Raw genomic sequence first — 20,432 nt, 5'->3', positions numbered from 1 at the left:
ACCGGCGCCTGGAACTCAGAAGGTCGGTGGCGGGAGCTCTGGCGGCGCGAACTGAGATACCAGGACTGCGGGTTTGAGGCTCACCGACCCACCGCGCAGGTGGCTCTGCGCTTCCTCCCTGGCATCCCGTGGGTACACAGCCACGCTGGAGGAGTTCGCCCTGACATTCACAAGTGCGCACGTGAACCCAGGCAGGCAGCACTTAGGGGTTTGGTCTCTGCGACCTCGCTCTCCTCCCGCCGGACCTACCTCTCACATACCCCGAGCCTCTCTTGGAGAGAGTGGGGCTGGGCGAAGATTATGAATAGAGCTGTTGTGAGCACACGGATTTGAGAACAGTAAATGTTCTGAATGTGTACATTTGAGGTACGTCTGGGGAAGAAAGGTCTAAGGAGAAGGGGGGGGGGGATCCTGAAAGGGCGTGCCTGTGTTGGAGGAGGGTGGGAACTAACTGCTTAGGCTGTTAACATTCATTCATTAATTTTTCTGAGAGTCCTTGAGTGTTTTTGTCCCAAGCGCTGGTCATACAGAAATGAGTAAGGCTCAGGAGGTCAAGAAGTCTCCCTGGAAGTGGCACCTGGGCTGTCCTGCAGGTTGGGTGGGAGTTATCAAGAGTTAGCAAGGAGGCTGGCCCACAAGACTACTCAGACAAGAATACAACACCGAAGTGGAGGCCACACAAATGCCAGATAGGAGTTATCTATGGCAAAGAGAGAAGGTAAAGCTTCACAGAGGAGCAAGAATTCAAGCTGAGCTTGAGCCCGACAGGATTTTATCCGGCAGCAGTGGTGTGCAGGACGGTTAGCAGGAGCAGGCTGTTGGAGAGTAACAGGAACAAGACTCTTTTCATCCTTGCATGTTCAGTGCCAAACTTAGCCTGTGAGTGTCCTATGAATGTTTGTGAAAGCAGTAGATGAAAGGGAGATGGTTGTCAGGACATAGAGGGTCTTAAATACTTGAGTTTAGTTTTGAGGCAATTGGTAGATTCCCTCAGATACCTGTCCAAATGTTGAATGCGTAAGTCTTAATTGCTGCAGGTCTCTGGTCCTATAAAGAGACAGGATTATACTTCATTTGTCAGGAGGGATTAGGTTCCACCAAATAAAAAAGTAGTAGCTTACTCTCAGGGGCAGTGTGCTGGCACTGCCTCTCAGAAAGGTTGTTCTCAGCAGCCTAGGGCTGGGTGCCAGCTTCAAGGCCTCACAGGGAACACCTAAAGGCCAAAGAAGGTGCTGCGGGCTGTGCAACTTTCTGAGAGAGGACCAAAGCGGGCTTTTTTTTTTTCTTCTCTGTGGATATCAGGTACATTAGAGTCATAAAACAGGCTTCAATCTATCAAAATCTTTTCCAGTTTTGACTCAGCAAAATCTCAGACTAGTTCTAGAGCCCCTGTGAAAACACATTCTCAGAGAAAGCTTAGCATTATTAGCATTATTCCTATAATTTTATCAAGGGTCTGGAGGGGAAATCCAAAGACTTGTGCCTCTGGATTAAGTGTTTCAATACATATGCATTTGGCATACATTATGGATGATCTCGTTTTCCAGGAATTTACTCCTTCCGGAGTCAAGGGTGGTAGATAATCAACAAATGTCAGGAGAAAAAAATGAAACGGAGTAAGAAATATTGGGACTGCCACTTTATAGAGTGGTCGGAGAAAAGCTCACTACTGTGATGTTTCAGTTCTCTAAAGGGAGGGAATCTCCACTACCACAAGAGTGACAGGCAAAATGAAGAGTTGCTGCGAACACAGTGAAGCAGGAGCTTGCTTGGAACCTAGGCCACTGTGGCTTAAGATGGATCAGGGGGATGAAGATATCAGTGGGTAGAGAGTGGCATCCAGATCCCTTAGATCTGGTCCTTGTAGGGACGCTGGCTTGTGCTCTAAGAAGGCACTGAAGAATTCTGAGCCAAGGAGAGACAGAGTGACTTTATGGTTTAGCAAGATCACTCTGGGTCCTGAGTGAAGATTAGACTGTAGCGGGGCAAGGGTAGGGGCAGGAAAACAAGTATGGATGTGATTGCAATAATCCAGGTGAGGGATTTTAGGGTTAGAATGGGGAGGTGGTGGTGGTGGTACTGGAGGAAGAATAAAGGGGCCAGAGTTAATTTTGCTGATGGGTTGAATGGGGGGTATAAGACATGGGAACCTAGCAAGGACCTTTCTGAAGCCCTAGTGGAAATGCAGACCTGGGGGCTCTGGAGTAAGCTTGGTACTTAGAGACTTTCAGGAATCTTCTTTGCCCAGTTTTCTTCCTTTCACAACGCATATCATATGTATTTGTCCTGCTCCCCTCCCACAATAGAGAAGTTCCTTGACAGCAGGAGTTGTTCACTGGTACATGCTCCGCCTGCACACAGGAGACTCCTTACATGAACAGATGAACAATCCCATTAAAACAAATGGCAACATGGATGTTATGACAGAGAAAGATGGGTCTTTTTTTTTATAATTTTTTTTTCCCCCAAAGCCCCAGTAGATAGTTGTATGTCATAGCTGCACATCCTTCTAGTTGCTGTATGTGGGACGCAGTCTCAGCATGGCTGGAGAAGCAGTGCGTCGGTGCGCGCCCGGGATCCGAACCCGGGCCGCCAGCAGTGGAGCACGCGCACTTAACCGCTAAGCCATGGGGCCGGACGGAAAGATGGGTTTCTTTCCAAAGTACAAATTCTTCCACTAACCTCATGTAATGTATTCTGTTGAGTATACAACCAGACAGAAACAACAGCCATTTGAAATGAGCTGGTTTAACTCCAGGTGGTACAGAATTCGGGATAGAACAAAGACTGAAGAACACTGGCAGGATTCTGGGCTGGGTTTACTCTGACCTCACAGCTAAGGTAGAAATGGCTGAGTGAGAAGAACTAAATAAAGACGAGTCACTGTACGATTTTTTCTTTTTACAAAATTTATTCTTAAATGTACAACAGGCTCCAAGACAACACTTCATTCTAATTATAGGTGGCAACAGATGTTATGGCAGGGAATCCAGATGTTTAAACAGGAATGGAATTAACGATCACCACTGCCTCAGGCACAAGGAACAGCTTACTTTTTCCCCGATTTCTTAATTCCACCTGTGGCTGAAAAAAAAAGGAAAAAGTCTCAGCTAGGGAAAAATACCGTTCTTATGGTAGACGCCCCAGGGGCTTGATATGAATCCCAGTAAGGCTCAGCTCTTGTACTGGGCATTCTTTGTGACACAAGCATGCACAGGGCTTTACCAATATTGTCTACTCTGGGCAAATGCAGAATGAGGATGAGGCAGAGGCACAAGTAATGGTTGTGCACTGGTCTGGATCTACACTGTGTTGTGTGCTTCACAGATTGGCTCATTTAATCCTCATCCCCTATCAACCCATTTTACAGATAACAAAGTCTTAGCATTAGGTGTTGTTCAAAGTTATAAACTGGTATGTGACAAAGCCAGGATTCGAAGTCTGACTTTGAAGTCCATATTCTTAACCACCACATTACACTACACTACCTTCCATATTATAATCCTGGGGTCTGGTTTAGCCAATACTTTATTTTACCCAATTCACAAATGACTATATATTTTGCACACAGTAGATAATATAAGAAATAGTTGTAGAGTTAAGTATGCCTAATACAGGAATGAAGATCCTAAAGAGCTGTGACAAAATAAACCTTAAAAAATTAGATGATGCTCAATGAGAATCAAGTAGTGTAGGATTTCACTAAGGACTGACCTCCCTATACATAATCACAAATTAAGGGGAGGTACAAGATACCTTACATCATTCCCAAAAGGAATCTCAACTGCTAGAATTTCAGCGCTGTGTGGGTAAGCAATAATGAATCAAACCCACTGCGATAGAGGTCTTGGGAAGCCCTGGATGACACTCACAACATCCCAGCCTCCACTGTCCCCAGTGTGGCTCACAGTAATCCAATAAGGCATAGACAACTGTGGAGGAAATAATCACTAATTTGATGAATGTAAACAGGATTTAAGAAGCACAGAAAGTACTGGAACTGTTGGGACTGAAAAATCTTTTGATATGTAATCAATTCCTCTTACATAAAGAAAAACAAGAGGCAGAATGGTCAGGAATTAGATTAAAAAAGCATGTGGACCTTAACCTTTAGTCTAGGTGCATCCTGAAGCGCAAAGACTCAGGATGCAAAAGTATTTACTAGAGTTAACAGTACGACTAGTAAGTCAAGAAATATTATAAGCAATAAAGAAGCAGTGAAATACTAATTTGGGGCAAGAAATTGTGGAGGATATTTGGAAACTCAACTGTATGAATGTGCCTAAGATACATTAATTTTTATTTCTATTTCTGCCGCTTCCCTAAAGAAGGGAAGCCCAAACTCCCTGGGAGGCAGGAGACTTCCTTTCCCCTTTGCTCCCGCCGCTTCCTGTTGCTGTGAATCCAAGCCTGGCTAGGGCCGTCCGCCGCAGCGGGCACGAGGAACCGAGACCTCGCAACTCACCAACAAGGCAGGAAACCGACCAGCCCGGGCCCGCGTCCAGACTGATGCTCGGGACGTTTGTCCAGCTTGAGCTCTACCCGGCCCTCACTCACCCAGGGGGCCCTTCCCCGCCGCCTTCGCTTTTAGCTCCTCGAGTTTCTTCTGCTCCTCCTTCTGTTTCTGCTTGAATGCCTTATCTTCCTACGGAGAGGCAGAGCGGGTTCACTCCATGCGGGTTTCCCAGTCCCTCCGCGCCCGCCCACGCCTCGGCGCCCGCCCTCACCTCATCCATCTCCTTGGCCTGCTTCTTGGGCTGCTTCAGAGGCTTCTTCTTGCCACCTGTGGGCGACACGAGCACGCTCAGCCCGGCGCCCGCCGGCTCCCGCCCCTTTCTGCCCCACCACGTCGTCCTCGCACACTCACCTTCGCGGCCGGACATGGCGCCTGCCGCCCCTTCCCCAGACTCTGCCACCCGGAGCGGAGCTCCCTGTCCCACCCCTGCGCCTATACCTCCACGCGGGCCCGCTGATTGGCTCCCAGTCCGGAAGTTGCTCTCCCATTGCCGGAAGCGGCCCTCCGAAGGCGGGCCCTAGAGGGTCAGAGATCAACTGAGTGGCCGGTGCTCCGTAGGGTTGCGGCTTCAGCGCTAGGCGCGCCAGGTATGAGGGGGAGGGTCGTCCTGCTGGGGCTGCGGTGGGGGAGGAGGGGGTGGAAGCCAGGAGGGGTGCTTAACCGGAAGGTGCCAGGTCTGGGACCGTGCACGGGGAAAGCAGTGCGGCTAGAGGGAAGGGCAGGTGCAAAGGCCTTGAAGCTTGGCGTGTTCCTGGAACCGAGGAATGCACAGCGTGGCTGGAGCGAGATGCGAGGGAGGTGGCAGAAGTGGGCGGGGGCCAGATTACCTGGTCCTAGAGCTTTGGAGGCCACCGGAAGGAGTTGGGTTCTGTAATATAGTCCTGGTGCGACTTTGGCAAATTCTGTTTATTCATCCAATACATTTTTGTTGAGTATGTACTATGTGCATCTAGGCACTGAGGATGCAGCAGTGAACAAAATAGTGCCTGCCCTGGCAGAGTGGACGTTCTAGTGGGTGAGACAGACTATAAGCAAGTAAATAAGTGAAATACATATCGCAGGTCATGTGATATGTGCGGGGAGAAAAATAAAGCAGACAAAATGGGTAAGGAGTGATGGGGTGGATGACAATGACACTTGAGCAGGACTTGAAATCAAGGGGAGGGAGCAAACAGTACACAGATAGCCAACGGCTGGCATGAAGGCCCTGAGGTGAGAGAGACTAGTGTGTTCCAGCAATATCAAGAAGGTCCATGCATGGTAATTATGTGAGGAGAGGTGTTAGCTAACCTTATTGTGGTAAACATTTTGCAATACATATGTCTATCAAATCATTCCATTGTACACCTTAAACTTATACAATGGTATATGTCAATTATATGTCAATAAAGCTGGGGAAAAAAAGGTCCACTTGACTGGAGCAGAGTGAGGAAACTGAGACTAGTGGGAGAAGAGGTCCGAGAAGAATGAGAGCCAGGAGATGGATGCCCTGTAGGCCGTGGAGAGGATTTTAGCTTTTCCCTTGAGAGAAATGGGGAACCATTGCAAGATTTGAGCAGACAGAGACATAGTCTGAATATGATCTGTGTTTTGAAAGGACCACTGATTGCTCTGTTGACAGACTGTAGGAGTTAGAATAGAAGCCGGGAGACCTGTCAGGAGGCTTTTAGGATAATCCAGGCAAGAGATGTTGGTCATTGGGACCAAGTGGTAGCAGTGGCAGGGGTGAGAGGAAGAGAGATTCTGGATGTAGAAAGGAAGTGGCATTTGCTAATGGATTGAATGTGAGGAGGGAGAGAAAGCAAATAGTCAGGAATGATGTGAGATTTTTGGCCTGATTGGGACTTGTGGTTTTCATCAACCAAGATGGAGAAGGCTGTGGGAAAGGCAAGTTAGGGAAGGGAAGGGAAGATCTCCATTAATTTTTATTTTTATTTATTTATTTATTTATTTATTTATTTATTTATTTTTTGTGAGGAAAATCAGCTCTGAGCTAACATCCATGCTAATCCTCCTCTTTTTGCTGAGGAAGACTGGCTCTGAGCTAACATCTATTGCCAATCCTCCTCCTTTTGTTTTCCCCAAAGCCCCAGTAGATAGTTGTATGTCATAGTTGCACATCCTTCTAGTTGCTGTATGTGGGACGCGGCCGCAGCATGGTCGGAGAAGCGGTGCATCGGTGCGCGCCTGGGATCCGAACCCGGGCCGGCAGTAGCGGAGTGCGCGCACTTAACCGCTAAGCCACGGGGCCGGCCCAGGAAGATCTCCATTAGCCTTCCAAACAGAGATGTGTATTGGGCAGTTTGATAAATGAGCCTAGAATCCAGAGGAGAGGCCTGGGCTGGAGAAGTCAGAAGTATAGTTGGTTTTTTTTTTTTTAAGTAACAGCTTTATTGAGATATAATTTACATGCCATACAGTTCTCCTATTTAATGTGTACAATTCAGTGATTTTAGTATGTTTACAGTGTTGTGCAACCATCACTACAATCAATTTTAGGACGTTTTTGTAGATGGTTTTTAAAGCCACTGGACTGGATGAGAGAGGAGTCTGAGGGTTGAGCCCTGGGGCACTGTGTGTGCAGAGGTTGGGGACTGGAAGCCAAGTATAGAAGGCATTTCAGGAGGAGAGGGCTATCACAAGGCACAGGCTGCTGACAGGGCAAGTGAGATGAGGACAGAACTGATCATTGGATTTAGCAATGTGGAGGTTACCTGGACAAGAGTAGTTCCAGTGACATGGTGGGAGTGAAGGCCAGATCAGAGAGGGTTTAAGAGAGAGCAGGAGTAGAGGAACTGGAGACAGCTAGTGCAGATGATCTGTCAAGGAATTTGGCTGTAAAGAGGAGCAGAGAAGTGGGGCAGTTGCTGGAGGGAATGCCAGACCAATTACTGAGCAGTGTCTGAGGAGGGGACATGGGACCCGGGGTACAGCTTGGTCTTCCCTAGAGCGTGAATTCTTCATCCTGAGGAACAAGAGAGAAGGTGGAAATGGGACAGATGCTGGTAGGTGGGAAGGTATGGTGGGAGTTTATGGAAGTTCTCTTCCAATTTTTAAATATTTTCTTGGTAATAAATGAAGCAAGTCATCAGCCATAAGTGAGGATGAGGTCCAGATGATGGAGGTTGGAGGAAAGAGGAGACAAATGGTAGAGGAAGGGGAGACAGTCATTTGGCTGGAGTGGGAGAATGGATTTGGAGGGGCAAGAGTCTGAACTTGGCCCTAAAAGCCCTCCTTAATTTGGCCTCTGTCCATCTGTCCAGCCTCTCCTCCATCCACTCTCCTCTCCTGTGCTACTTTCCGGCTGCACTGGCCACCTTTCAGGTTTTAGACGACCTGTTGTCCAAAGCGTTTTCCACTTTTGTCCTCTGCCAGGAACATCTTCCCTTTGCTGGTTGAGGGGCCTGTGAGACATCTAAGTGGGGAGGAGCTGAGAGACAGGCTGGGGTGGGAGGATGGGAAGCTGAGAGGAGGGACTGGAGTGGAGGAACAACTTGGGAGTCATTGGCGCATTCCCTCCTGAAGCAAAGTCCCTGCTTATGTTCTGGTGACGGGCTAGGCAACACATCGACAAGGCAATATGTGTCTGATGGAGAAAAATAAAGCAGGTGAGGTGGGAGTGGTCAGGGAAAGCCTTGCCAACAGGTGATATTTGAGCAAAGACGTAGAAGTCAGGGTGAGCCGCCTGGCCTTGTGGAGGAAGAGTGGTCTAGGCGAAGGAAGTGGCAGGGCACAGACTGTGGCGGGGTTGTGCTTAGCATGTTAGGGTGGCTGGAGCAGAGTACAGGGACGGAGAGAAGGAAGGTGATAAGGGATGAAAGGACCAGGGCTTGTTGGCCACTAGCAGGGCTGGTGTTCATGCCAGGTGAGATGGGAGCTGTTGGGGGGTTTTGAACTGAGGGATGTGATCTGACTTAGAGTTAACAGAGCCTCTGGTTGCCATGTGAAGAACAACTGTGAGGGGCAGAGGAGGAAGCCAACACTGCATAGAAGGCTGTCGCTGTCATCTCTGCTAGGGATGGGTGACTTTCCTGGGGTCCAAGAATGGGAAGCTGGTAGAGGAAGAGCCAGGAAAGAAGGTTGAGAAGAATGGAAGGAAGGAAGCCTAGAGGGGACAGTGATGTCAAAAAGAGTGGGTGTTGAAAGCTGCAGAGATACTGGAGAAGAAATCTGAGAAGCACCTGCTGGATCTGGCCAGGTGGAAGTTTTGCAGGGCCTCCAGGAGAGCAACCTTGGTGGTGGAGTGGGGTCAGGAGAGAAGGGGGCTGAAGAAGTAGTGACAGCCAAGGTGGACATCTTTCTGCTGAACGTTGCTGAGGAGAGTGGGTGCTATGGTTGGCCGGGCTGTAGGGCTGCGTGCTTTGCTTTGATGAGGGCTACACCTGCAGGATTATTGTGAGGTCACAGCTTGTGTGCAGTGGCTGCTGGCATTGAGCCCTAGGAGGCTTGCCCGACCACTGGGGCATGGATGGTGTGTGCTCCCTTGGGCCTTATGAATGGGGCCCACGGGTTCGGGTGTGCACCGGCTTGGAACCACTGTTACAGGGATGTCCCCCTCTGTGGCTGTCAGCTTCGGCCCACTTTGGCCAGGAGGCATTTCGCTACCCAGCCAACTGTGTTTTCAAGAGAGCTTGAGCTTCTCCAAGCATAGCACGATAGGGAGGAGGCTGGGATGCTCTGAGTGGATCTCTGTTCCACATCACCTTACATCAGGAAGCTCCTTTCTTTGTAACTAGAGCTCCTCCAATCTGTCTTCCTGTCCCCAGCTCCCTCTACTTTTCTCTCTGGCCTGGTCCTTTGATCACCAGGCGTCACTCTGACAGCCAGAGTCAGTGCTTGGGGCTTGGGGGCGAGGGTGGTTTGGCCAGAGAAGGGTGCTGCTGGCTCAGGTTTGCCTGGGAGCATGGGTTACCTGGCCCTCTCTTCGGTGTCCTCCGTGTCACTGCTGCTCTTGGGTTCAGGCAAGGCCGGACTGCATAATGGGAGACTCCTTGTGCTGTTCAGGTAAATGAGAAGTAGGTGTTGTTGGGGCCCACACATCAAAGCAAGATTGAAAAGGGAAAGATTAAAGAAACCTAACCTGTTGAGCAGTGACTAAGGTTGGAGAGGAGGAAGAAAGCTTACGGAAAGTGAGAGATGTGAGACTGGGAGTTGGTAGCTTGGAAAGTCTGGGCTTGGAGGGCAGAAGGAGAAGGGTTGGTATGAACCTAAAAAAGTTGTCTTTTATGGAGAAATCTGAGTTTTTTTGTTTTGTTTTTTGAAGAAATCCAGGATTTTTTGTTTTGTTTTCCCCCCTGGAATTGTCTTCTCAGAGGAGAGCTGAGGAGGGAGTTTTCTGCCTGGGGGCATGAATGACCTGTGTTCTCAAACATAAATGAAACTCTGCTTCCCCAGTGCTGAGACAGCCCTCAGGGAGTCTGGGAAGTTGGTTTTTTTTTTTCCTTTCTGTAAGGAAGGTCAGCCCCGAGCTAACATCCATGCCAATCCTCCTTTTTGCTGAGGAAGACTGGCCCTGGGCTAACATCCCTGCCCATCTTCCTCCACTTTATATGGAATGCTGCCACAGCATGGCCTGACAGGCGGTGCATTGGTGCGTGCCCGGGATCCGAACCCTGGGCCGCCCCAGCAGAGCGCGCACTTAACTGCTAGGCCACCAGGCCGGCCCAGGGAAGTTGGTTTTGATGGTCTTTTACAGAAATCTTTCCCTGAAATCCCTTCAGTTCCACAGTTTCCCCAGGAGTCTTTATGAATCTTTGTGGGGCTTTGTCAGCATTGACACAACTCAGGTTTGAGAATTTTCTCAAATTTCTCAATCAGAACACGGCGCTCCAGGATTCTCATCCAAGTCAGAGATCTGGCGGTTGTGGGAAGGTGGGTGGAATGGGAGGGTCTGGTTCATGTGGTGGTGTGGAGGGAGGCAGAAGGCATGATTTCCTACATAGGTTCTTCTCTACTGTGTTCTGTTGTCCGGGAGCACCCAGGGGGAAGCCTGACCACTGGCTGCAGTCTCTGGGCCAGCACAGTAGCGCTCAGTTTGGACTTTTTAATGGAAATTAGTCAGTTCAGAACTGTCCCTAGGCCTTGAAACCTGACTTCTGCCCAGCCTTTCTCAGCTGTGAGCTGATCTGTCTGGCATCCCCCCACAGATCTCCTGATGACAGGGCATAGCCCTGTGTTTGCCATGCAGCACGTTGTGGGTGTGCCCCCCTTGTTGGTGCGGAGACGCCTCCTTGGAACGGACCTCTTTATGACCAGGACTCTCTGCAGCCCAGGCCCCAGCCAGCCCAGAGAAAAAAGACCTGAGGCAGTGGCCCTTGGGCTGTACCACCGCCTCGCAGCACTGGGAAGAGCCCTGGGGCATGGCATTCGGCAACGAGCATCTTCCACAGCCAAAACTTGGTGGGACAGATATGAAGAGTTTGTTGGACTCAATGAGGTTCGAGAGGCCCAGGGAAACGTGACTGAGGTGAGGAGGGGACCTGGGGTGGTTGACCCTGCCCTCTGACTCGGGAAATGAGGCCTGGATGCTCCCGCCAAAAAAGTCACCAGCCACGTGGTGCTGGCAAGCCACATCCAGGTTTGCCTTTTCTTGAACCATACCACTAGTAGAGGGATTTGACTAGTTTCTCCCATGACAGCCTGGGTTTGATACTATTGGAGTGAAGCTCTCTGTGTAACTGTGCCCTCTCTCCCCCAAAAACAAGTTGCTGTGTACCAATGAGTCCCTGGCCATTAACGTCCATTCTATTCAGCCAGCAAACACTTCCTTCGTTGACTGTTTGAGAGTTGTTGGTGAGAGTTGCCTGGAGGGTTGCTGTGTTACAGTGTCTTCAAAGCCCCGGGTGTAATTGAAACATGCCTTGTGAAGGTAGAGGCACTGGCAAACAGCATCTTGTGAGGTGAAAAGAGCTGCCTGTGGTTGTCAAGTCCATTGTGCCAGCGGAAGTGCATTATGCTGTCTTTGTTCCCTCTCCTGCCTAGGCGCAGACCAGTGTAGCGAGGTGGGAAGAACCCGGGGTTTGGCTGGGGGTTTTAGGCACAGTGCTCTCTCTCCCCTTGCAGGTCATGACCTTAGCCGAGCCGAGGTTTCTGGGTCTGTAAAATGGAGGCTGTAGCAATGCCTCTCATGCGTTGTTTTGAGGCATAAATACGGTAATACACATGAAACAGCTTAAAAACCTACCTTCCTTTCTGTGGTTTGTGTCAGACTAGACTTGGCTGGGTTTGGTGAACACAGATTGTGTGCATTGTTAGCTATTTTCAAGTTTCTCAGGGGCGTGTTACTTCTACTTAAATGGATAAATCTGGTGTCTAATAAGCGTGGCCCGGAGCTGCACTTTAAGGACCACTGGGTGAGCCAGGATTATGTGTCTGAGGGATTCTTTTTCTGCCTTTGCAATGATACCCCACTGACCTCTTCTCAGCCACAGCCTTGTTGGGAATAGAGCTGAGCCTGTGTGGGTGTGGAGATGAGGGGCAGATAGCCTCTGTTGTTCTCTCTGCAGGCAGAGAAAGTGTTCATGGTGGCTCGAGGGCTTGTTCGAGAGGCTCGGGAAGACTTGGAAGTTCAGCAGGCCAAGCTGAAGGAGGTGAGGGACCGCTTGGACCGCATCTCCAGAGAGGATAACCAATACCTGGAACTGGCCACTCTGGAGCACAGGATGCTGCAGGTAGGCACCTCGGGAGGCAGCCCTTCCTCACCTGGAGGGGGAACCTAGCCTGGCAGGTCATGGAGGGGGAAGATGGGAACTCTGACTGGTCTGGTGGTCAGAGACCTGGTGAGGAGGTAAACTAGAAGCTCCTGTGGAGGGACTGGGCCCCAGTCTTCCAGAGCCTATTCACCCACTTCCTCCTGGAGTACTGGAGTCAACAGTCCAGGCAGTATAATCTGGGCCCAAGATTGTTGAGGAAGGAGCAACATGGAGGGGGCTGGCCCAGAGAGTGCCAGACACTTCCGTTCTGATAGACAGATTCTGTAGACATCAGTGCATGTCTGGTCAAACCCAAGACTGCTCCAGTGGGAGGACAGGAGGACAGTGCAGCTCATCTTGACCATCCCCGATTCTTTTGCTCCCCTCACACGACCAGGCTTATGCTGCCTTCATTCATTCTGCGTGTTTATGGAGCATGTAATCTGTGCCAGGCACGAGGCTGAGCCCCAGGGACATGGTAGTGGGACGTCTGCGGGTGGCTATAGCTGCAGGGCCACACTGCTGCTGTATAACACAGCTTTGCTTATGCAGGAGGAGAAGAGGCTTCGCACGGCCTATCTGCGTGCCGAGGACTCGGAGCGAGAGAAGTTCTCCCTCTTCTCTGCAGCTGTGCGGGAAAGTCATGAGAAGGAGCGCACTCGGGCCGAGAGGACCAAGAACTGGTCCCTCATCGGGTCAGTCCTGGGGGCCCTGATTGGTGTGGCTGGCTCTACCTACGTGAACCGTGTGCGGCTACAGGAGCTGAAGGCCTTGCTCTTGGAGGCACAGAAGGGGCCTGTGAGCCTCCAGGAGGCCATCCGAGAACAGGCATCCAGCTACTCCCTCCAGCAGAGGGACCTCCATGACCTCATGGCAGACTTAAGGGGCCTGGTGCAAGCTGGCCCCGGGCAGAGCTCTGGGTCCCAGGCAGGTACTTCCCCCACCCGAGACAGAGACACAGATGTCCTTTCAGCTGCCTTGAAAGAGCAGCTCAGCCATTCGAGACAGGTCCATTCATGTCTAGAGGGTTTACGAGAGCAGCTTGATTCCTTGGAGAAGACTTTCAGCCAAACGGCTGGGGTAGTTCAGCTTGCAAAAGCTGCAGCACACCCGGGCCTGGTGGAGTCAGCAGACGGGCCTCTGCATGGCTCCTTGCTGGAGCAGGGGAGCATGATCTTGGTGTTGTCGGACATGGAGCAGAGGCTAGAAGCCCAGGTCAACAGGAACACCATCTACAGCACGCTGGTCACCTGCGTGACATTTGTGGCCACACTGCCTGTGCTCTACATGCTGTTCAGGGCCAGCTAGTCCCTGGACCCTCCTCCATAGAGTCTGAGGGGATAGGTGTGGATGTGGATTTAGTTAGAGAATCCCAGCAATGAACTGAGCCTTTGTGGGGGCACACAACCTCAGCCTGAGTCTGAGTACCGTCTGTGTGGCTCACCAGCAGGCATACTTTGCTTTTTAGGCAACGCTCATTAACGTTAATTATCAAACCTTTGTGCTAATGTCCAATTAAAATGTCGTTGAGTTTGTATTATTTAACGTGATTTATATCAGACTGAGTTTTGTCCATTGAAAATTGAGATCGGGGGGCTGGCCTGGTGGCGTAGTGGTTAAGTTTATACACCCTGCTTCGGTGGCCCGGGGTTCGCAGGTTCGAATCCCGGGCATGGACCTATGTAGCACTCATCAAACCATGCTGTGGTGGTGTCCCACATACAAAACAGAGGAAGATGGGTGCAGCTGTTAGCTCAGGGCCAATCTTCCTCACAAAAGAAAAAGAAAAAGAAAGAGAAAATTGAGATTGGGGACTTGAGGGTTGGGCCTGGAATTATGATCATCCCCCCCTTTAGTTCCTCTCTCATCTCCTCTTGGTCTTGTTCTTAGTTCGGACCTGTTTTATATGCACTTATCCTCAAGGCCTAGATTTTCATTTTGCATTTTCTGGCCTGCCTTCCAGTTGCCCGACCCTTCTGTGTCAGATGACCTGGGGGTTCCAGTGAGTGGAACCTAACCTGCTGCCCACACATTGGTGACCATGGTTACTACCCCTCTTCTGGATCACTTTCTCTGTCATGGTGGGGAGAACCTCCTAGTTCTAATGCTGGAGGAATGATCAGAGGAGAGCAGGGAAGAAGGATTGGGGAAATGGCTGATAAATATTGCTAGGAACATAATTACAGGGATTGGTGGCCAATCTGGGTCCCTGGTGCAGAGAGTGCTTTGGGCAGCACTGGTGTGCCACTAGGGCCAGGTGTCCTCCCACACAGCCTGGGGATGGCCTCTACAGGCACGGGCAGAGCTCAGCCCACCAGCAGTGTGATCCAAGAGGCAGTGATGGGGAGGGGCCTCCTAGAGGTGGGAGGTGCAGTGAGGGGGCATGGGGGTAACTGCCCTGAGAACCCGTGACCTCTCCCTTTTCAGAGGTGAACAGCAGCCTTTGACCTCCTGGGCTAAATGACCATGGGTGGTCTTGCGTGTCCTTGAGTAAACAGGAGCAGTGTGGAGGCACTCTGTACTCACATTAGAGTATTGGAGAACCCACCCTCCTTTCAGAGTACACCGAGGTTGTATGCAGGGTGTGTGGGTAGGGGCTTCTGTGGGCTGGGGCTTGCTTGCCTGTGCCTGTGCAAAGCCGACTCTCAGCAGAGGCCTGTGGAGCCAGAAGTCGTTTCCCGTGAGGTGCCCTCCCTTCTTGGAGCCCATACACAGGCCTGGGCAGTGAGCATGGCCCAAGTGGCCCCACGGGTGCTATGAACTCCTGAGTGCCTGGTCCCTTGGTCATTTGGTCGCTCCATCCTTGGCATTGTTTTCTTTGTGTAATGGTTCCTCTGGTTAGCATGGGATGAAATGACCTCTACACTTATCATGTTCCCCATCCCAATGGGGTAGGAGGTGCCATATCTATGTACAGATGAGGGGTGCTGTGCGGACCCCTCTGGGGTGAAGTAGGTCCTGAAGAGTGTGCACTTGAGTGAATTCGTTTGGGGAGGGGAGGATTCCAGACATGTGGAAGGGCCCTCTACAAGCTGCATAGGCAGGAAAGCCAAGGTGGGTGAGGGACTCCGGGGAGACTGACCTGGCTGAAGTGATGATGGGTGTGGGGGCGTGTGGAGCTTAAGGTTAGAGAATGAGGTGGAGGACCTGGAGTACCTGATTGGCAGGTACCTGCGGTCTCTGATGTTGGAGGTCAAGGGTGAGGGAACTGGGGAGAGGGTACATGCTGATGCAGGTGATGTGCTGAGTGCGTGGACCCAGGTGCTGGAAGAGGGGGTACAGGAAAGGGAGTGACCCGGGGAGCTGGTGAGGGAGACTGGAAGGCAGAGTCCGGTAGATGATGGTAAAGGCAGACTCTTGATGGGGGGTGGCAGGTGGGAAGAGGGTGTCTGTGGTGGTTGCTCTTTGGACAGTGGCCAGTATGGATGACCTGAACCTTCTGGTTGAGGCTCCCACTAGGCTGTGGAGGCTCTGAGGGCTTCCAGGGTGATGTGTATGTGGCAAATTTTGCCTCCCAGGAGGCTGTCCTAATGGCCTTGAGCCAGAGTCCTTGAAAAGTCCTAATAGGATGGGCCAGGTCCTGGCTCTTGAGTTGGCAGTCGGCAGGCCAGGGTGTGAAAGGCCCGGCAGAGGGCACAAATGGGCCTCAGGAGAGAACACTTCTGCCCAGTGGTTCCTCCCTCGGAAGGCCCAGGTATTTGCCAGTGAGGGAGTCCAGACTTGCCCAAGGTTTCTCAGCTTGGGGTGGGTCCAGGTACAGGCCTGGGAGGAAAGGAAGGAAATGTGCTCTTGCTTGTGCACTTCTGCAGCGGTGTGCCCTCCTTTAACAGCAGGACTAGGTGTGGTGTCACCCCCACTTGCCAGTGAGCAAATAGGCGTGTGTGTGTGTGAGTGTGTGTGTGTGTGTGTTTATGTGGTGGTGGGGGGGTCAGGTTACTTGGCTTAGTGATGGCGCAAACCCAGGCCCAACCCCGAAGCCTGCGCTCTTCCCGCACAGCCAGAGGTGGGGGCCGGAAGGAGAGGTTGGCTGTTTGGGAGTCCTGGGAGCAGGGGCGGTGGGCAGTACCGGTGCGGTGGGCAGTACCGGTGCGGTGGGGAGAAATAAGGCGCCTAGGAGTTCAGGTAAAGAAAGTTGGAGGACGACCACAGGAGCCAGTATTGGAGGGGAAAGAGGGAGCTCGGGGCGCTGCAGAGCGGGGGCGGTGGCTAGCGAACAGGCCGGGCAGGTGAGGGGCGTGGGTCCCACCCAGCGCTGGAGGGGTGGGAAGAGGCCCTGACGCTGTACCGCCACACCTGGGGGCGCGCAGCGCGACCCCCGCCCTGGCCCCTCCCAGCCCAGGAGGGCTCCCAATTCTGGTTCCAGCCCGGGCGCGCAGGTGAGGCCCGGAGGGGGCGGGGCGGGGTGGGGCCGCCCGCACTCGGGGCTCCGCTCCTCACCCTCCTCTGGCGGCGACCCGCGTTGCCATGGCTACCACCGCGGTGCAGCCTGCCCCCAACAAGGGAGGGGTCCGCCCTCGGCAAGTGCGGAGCCCGCCAGGCTGGAATGCGGGGTCCCGGGCGGCTCGGGGCCGCGCGCTCGGCTCTCCCGGCTGCTTCCGGCCTGGCCTGGGCGGCGGGTGGGGGGAGGGCGGCCCGGCGGGCGAGGAGGGAAGGAGCGGAGCCGGCCCGGCCGACGCGGCTTTGTCTCCTTTGTTCCCGGCGGTGGCAGCGCCGCGGCGGGAGGGGCGGGCAGCGGGCGCAGTTTTCCGCCCCTTGGTCTCCGGGTAACAGCTGCGGCTCCGCCAGACCCACCTCCGGGGGGCTGGCGGGGGGAGCGAGGCCGCCGCGCGCAGATCCCGAGCCCAGAGCGGCCGGCGCCCGCCTCGGTGCGCTCGTCCCGCGGGGCCCGGCCGGGTGGTGAGTGCGGGGTCCAGGGCCGGGCGGTGGGGACCGGGGAGAGGCGGAGCGCCCGCGGGGTGGAAGGGCCTGAGGCCACGACCCTGCCGGGCAGGGGAAGCCCGGGCGACTGGTGGGCAGCTTCGGTCCTTAGAGTTGGGACCACACTTCTACACGCGAAGGGAAACTCTGGCGGCTCCGCCTGTAACGCGATTGGGAGACAGAGGAGGTGGAGCTGCTCCTCCGCGCCCCCTCCTCGCCGCCGCTGCCTCAGCCGGGGACCGGCCGGCCCCTTCCCCGCCCTCCCAAGGCCACTGGTGGGGTCCTTGCCCAACCGCCCGGGGAGGAGGGAGAGTTCAGGAAGAGCCGATGGGGAGGTCGAGGCTTCCCCTCTGTAGTAACAGCCCTTCCAGGCTGCGCTCGATGCGACTGACAAAGGCGGACTGTGAGCTTTCTGCCAGGCGCCCCTGTCCCTCCCCTCGGTACACAGACACAGACCGTGGGTGACTGATGAGCGCTCTTTGGGTCCTCGCGGGTGCCCTGTAAATGGTGGATCCCCCACCCAACCTCAACACACGGACAACAGGGCGAGCAGTGTGCACCACTGTACTGTCAATGAGTAACTCTTTTCCTGGGTGGACCTTGGGAGCCGAGCAAGAGGACGGAAAACAAAGGCCAGTGTGCCACTAATCCGGGTGACTCGGTAAATGAGGGCTGTGGTATGACCCCTCTCCAGGTGTGGAAGGGCAGAGTTTGTGAGGCCCTTTGGTTGGTGAGGACGGCCCCAGGAGGGCCTGGGAGGTGCTTGCCCTTTGCAGACGGAAGTTAGGCAGCCTTGGACCCTGCTGAAGAGGTCCAGAGAAAGATGGGCTCAGAACAGATCTCGGTGCAGGCTTAGGTACAGGCAGAGTTAGGCTTTGGCTGTGAGCCTGGATGAGGCCTGAGATCTGGGGAGTGGGCAGGAGATCCTGGCTGTGCAAGTTGGGCACATGAGGCCTGGCTCCAAATCAGCCTTTTCAGTCTGCTCTGGCCTGGTCATTAATAACAGTGGGGCTGACACCTTGCGTTTTGAGAGACCAAGTAGCTGGGAGAGGGGTGTGGGCCCCATATCTCCCCTACTGGCTGGATTTCCTTGGTTGTAAAATGGGGATTCTTTCAACATGCACTTGCCCTGTGCTAACATCTGTCGTACTTGCTGGGACTTCTGGATCAAAAGCCACACTCTCTGCCTTCAAGGAGCTTCAAGTCCAGAGTGGGAGGGTGGAACAGGGGGAAAAGTGGCCTTGGTTGGCGTTACTAATGCCAGGCACACAACATATCATGTTTAAAGGTCAGAGCAGGGCCGGCTCGGTGGCTTAGTGGTTAAGTGCACGCGCTCCGCTACTGGCGGCCCGGGTTCAGATCCTGGGCACGCACCAACGCACCGCTTCTCTGGCCATGCTGGGGCTGCGTCCCACATACAGCAACTAGAAGGATGTGCAACTATGACATACAACTATCTACTGGGGCTTTGGGGGAAAAAAGAAAAGGAGGAGGATTGGCAATAGATGTTAGCTCAGAGCCGGTCTTCCTCAGCAAAAAGAGGAGGATTAGCATGGATGTTAGCTCAGGTCTTAACATTTCTCACAAAAAAAAAAAATAAATAAAAAATAAAGGTCAGAGCAGCCCTGCCTCCCATTCTACAAATGGGAACTCTGAGTCTCAGAGAGCCCAAGCAGAGCTGCAGTACACACCGGTGTGGTGGCTGGGTATGTCTATTCCATCCACCACATGGAATGGGCTCCTCAGGAGCCTAGGGGAACACGGAAGTCTCCTCTAGAAGCTAGTGATTGGGATAGGGCGGGAGTGGGCATTCCAGACAGTGCGAACAGCCTGTGTGACGGCAGGGAGGTGTGTGGGACAGCCTGCTGTTCAGGCAGGCAGGAACGAAGAGCATGTGTGGGGGAGCACTGGCACAGATCACAAGGGAGAGGGCGTGGACCAGAGGGTTTGACCTTTGTCCTTCAGGCCCTGGGGTGCCCCAGAGACTCTGGGGGGAGGGATGTGCTCTGATTCTGCTTGAAGATCCTGTGAGGTGGGAGGGGGTAGATTGGAGGGGCTGGGGGCTGCTCTGTGGCCCATGGTAGAGGTTAAGTGAAATGTGTGGCCAAAAAGGACGAGAAAATGTCACTGCCCTTCTTTTCTTCCTCCTCCCCACCGTGGTATGTGGGGAAGGGCAGGGGTGCTAGGCCCTGCTTCAATGATTGAAGAAGCCTGACACTTTTCCAGGAGTGGGTTAGCCTCCAGCCTCCTATGTGGGCTGGCCAGGAGTTGTTCTGATCCCACCCATTCTCTTCTTGGGAGCCACTCAACCGGCTTGTGACTTTACATTTGGGGAGTGTCTTGGTTGTTGCCCCTTGAAGGCTAGAGAACTTTGGCACGAAGTAGGCTCTGAGCAAATGTTTGTAAGCAGATGAAGGAGCGAATGTTGGACTCTCTGCCCAAGGCGCATCCCTGGGCATGAGGTGGCAGGAGGGAGAGAGCAGTAGCTGAGTTCAGGAACTCAGGCAGACCCTGTCTTCCCAGAGGAAGAAACTTTCTTCCCCCATCCTGCGGAAACAAGGTGGGGGGCTCCTGGGAAGCCTGGCCTTGCCACAGTCCTGGGCTTTGCGCCGGGTTCACGAATCTCCCTGCCGCCCCCTTCCCCCCGCCTCGGGTGGTAAACAGAGGTGGCCTTGTTCCCGCTCCCATAGAGCTGCCCTGTTCTCTGCACACTAAAAATGGAAACCCCCAAGCTATTTTGGGAGCAGTGCCCAGCCAGGCTGTGGCCACGGCTCCCCTGCTCCCACTGGGCTGCTAGACCCTCCTCCGAGCCTTGCGCCCAGCCTGGCTCCCTCTGGGGCAGCCTCAGGAGCATCCTGTTGGGGACTTGGCTGGGAGGACCTGACCTGGGCTCCAGGAAGCTCTCTGGATATTCTTCACAGGCAGACTGGCAGCTGGGTGGTGGGAGGGGCTGGGCAGTGTGGCCTGGGCTCAGGCAAGCAGAGGAAGTGTCTCCCAGCCAGGAAGGCATGGCCTGTCCCAGTACCTCACCAACCTTGGTGCTCCTGGCTGGTGACAATTGGGATCTGGAGAAGGTGGTGTTGCCATGGTTTCCTCGTCCCAACAGGCCTCAGCTGGGGCCTGCAAAGAGGAATCTGTGGAGAGCAGGCACCTAAGGTCTGGGGAGGTCCTGGGGATGGGGGGCACAGTGGGGCATGGTGACTTCCTCTAGGACAACCCTCCTCCCACCCCAGGCCCTGGCTCTGCTCTGACCTGCAGGAGAGGAAATAGCAAGAGATGGCCTGGCTTCCACAGCCCACTAGGACTTA

The 20,432-nt window shown here is 53.4% G+C and overlaps 3 protein-coding genes across 9 annotated transcripts in view; 2 read left to right on the top strand and 1 right to left on the bottom strand.

The window, feature by feature from the left end:
* Positions 1-220: 220 nt before the first annotated feature.
* On the top strand, positions 221-13,752 carry CCDC51 (coiled-coil domain containing 51). Of its 3 annotated transcripts, none has more exons than XM_087430930.1 (4): positions 221-366; positions 10,663-10,982; positions 12,022-12,186; positions 12,760-13,752. In XM_087430930.1, exons 2-4 carry the CDS (start codon positions 10,671-10,673, stop codon positions 13,513-13,515), a joined length of 1,233 nt encoding a protein of 410 aa, XP_087287056.1. In that variant the 5' UTR covers positions 221-366; positions 10,663-10,670; the 3' UTR covers positions 13,516-13,752. The 3 variants fall into 3 exon arrangements, with proteins under 3 accessions (XP_087287056.1, XP_087287057.1, XP_004419704.1); XM_004419647.3 differs by lacking the exon at positions 221-366 and adding an exon at positions 4,996-5,103; XM_087430931.1 differs by lacking the exon at positions 10,663-10,982 and having other exon boundaries at positions 308-366.
* The window catches only part of PLXNB1 (plexin B1), a 43,520-nt gene continuing 23,412 nt past the window's right edge, over positions 325-20,432 (top strand). Inside the window, exon 1 of one of the 5 annotated variants that reach the window (XM_087430922.1) lies at positions 325-366. The gene's annotated coding sequence lies outside the window, so the exon portion shown is untranslated. Of the gene's footprint in view, positions 367-16,310; positions 16,330-16,478; positions 16,584-16,872; positions 17,104-17,175; positions 17,786-20,432 lie in introns of those variants that run through there. The other 4 variants (XM_087430921.1, XM_014791632.2, XM_004419645.3 and 1 more) reach the window with 4 other exon arrangements.
* Positions 2,892-4,898, bottom strand: TMA7 (translation machinery associated 7 homolog). Its single transcript, XM_087430933.1, has 4 exons — positions 4,868-4,898; positions 4,728-4,783; positions 4,558-4,645; positions 2,892-3,084 (listed from the first exon to the last, which is right to left on the bottom strand). The coding sequence occupies exons 1-4, from the start codon at positions 4,881-4,883 to the stop codon at positions 3,050-3,052; spliced, it is 195 nt and encodes a 64-aa protein (XP_087287059.1). The 5' UTR covers positions 4,884-4,898; the 3' UTR covers positions 2,892-3,049.

This window comes from Ceratotherium simum, chromosome 5, assembly GCF_057802395.1.
Source record: "Ceratotherium simum simum isolate JZ-2026a chromosome 5, ASM5780239v1, whole genome shotgun sequence".
Lineage (NCBI taxonomy): Eukaryota > Metazoa > Chordata > Mammalia > Perissodactyla > Rhinocerotidae > Ceratotherium > Ceratotherium simum.
This window is presented reverse-complemented; position numbering and strand designations above follow the sequence as displayed.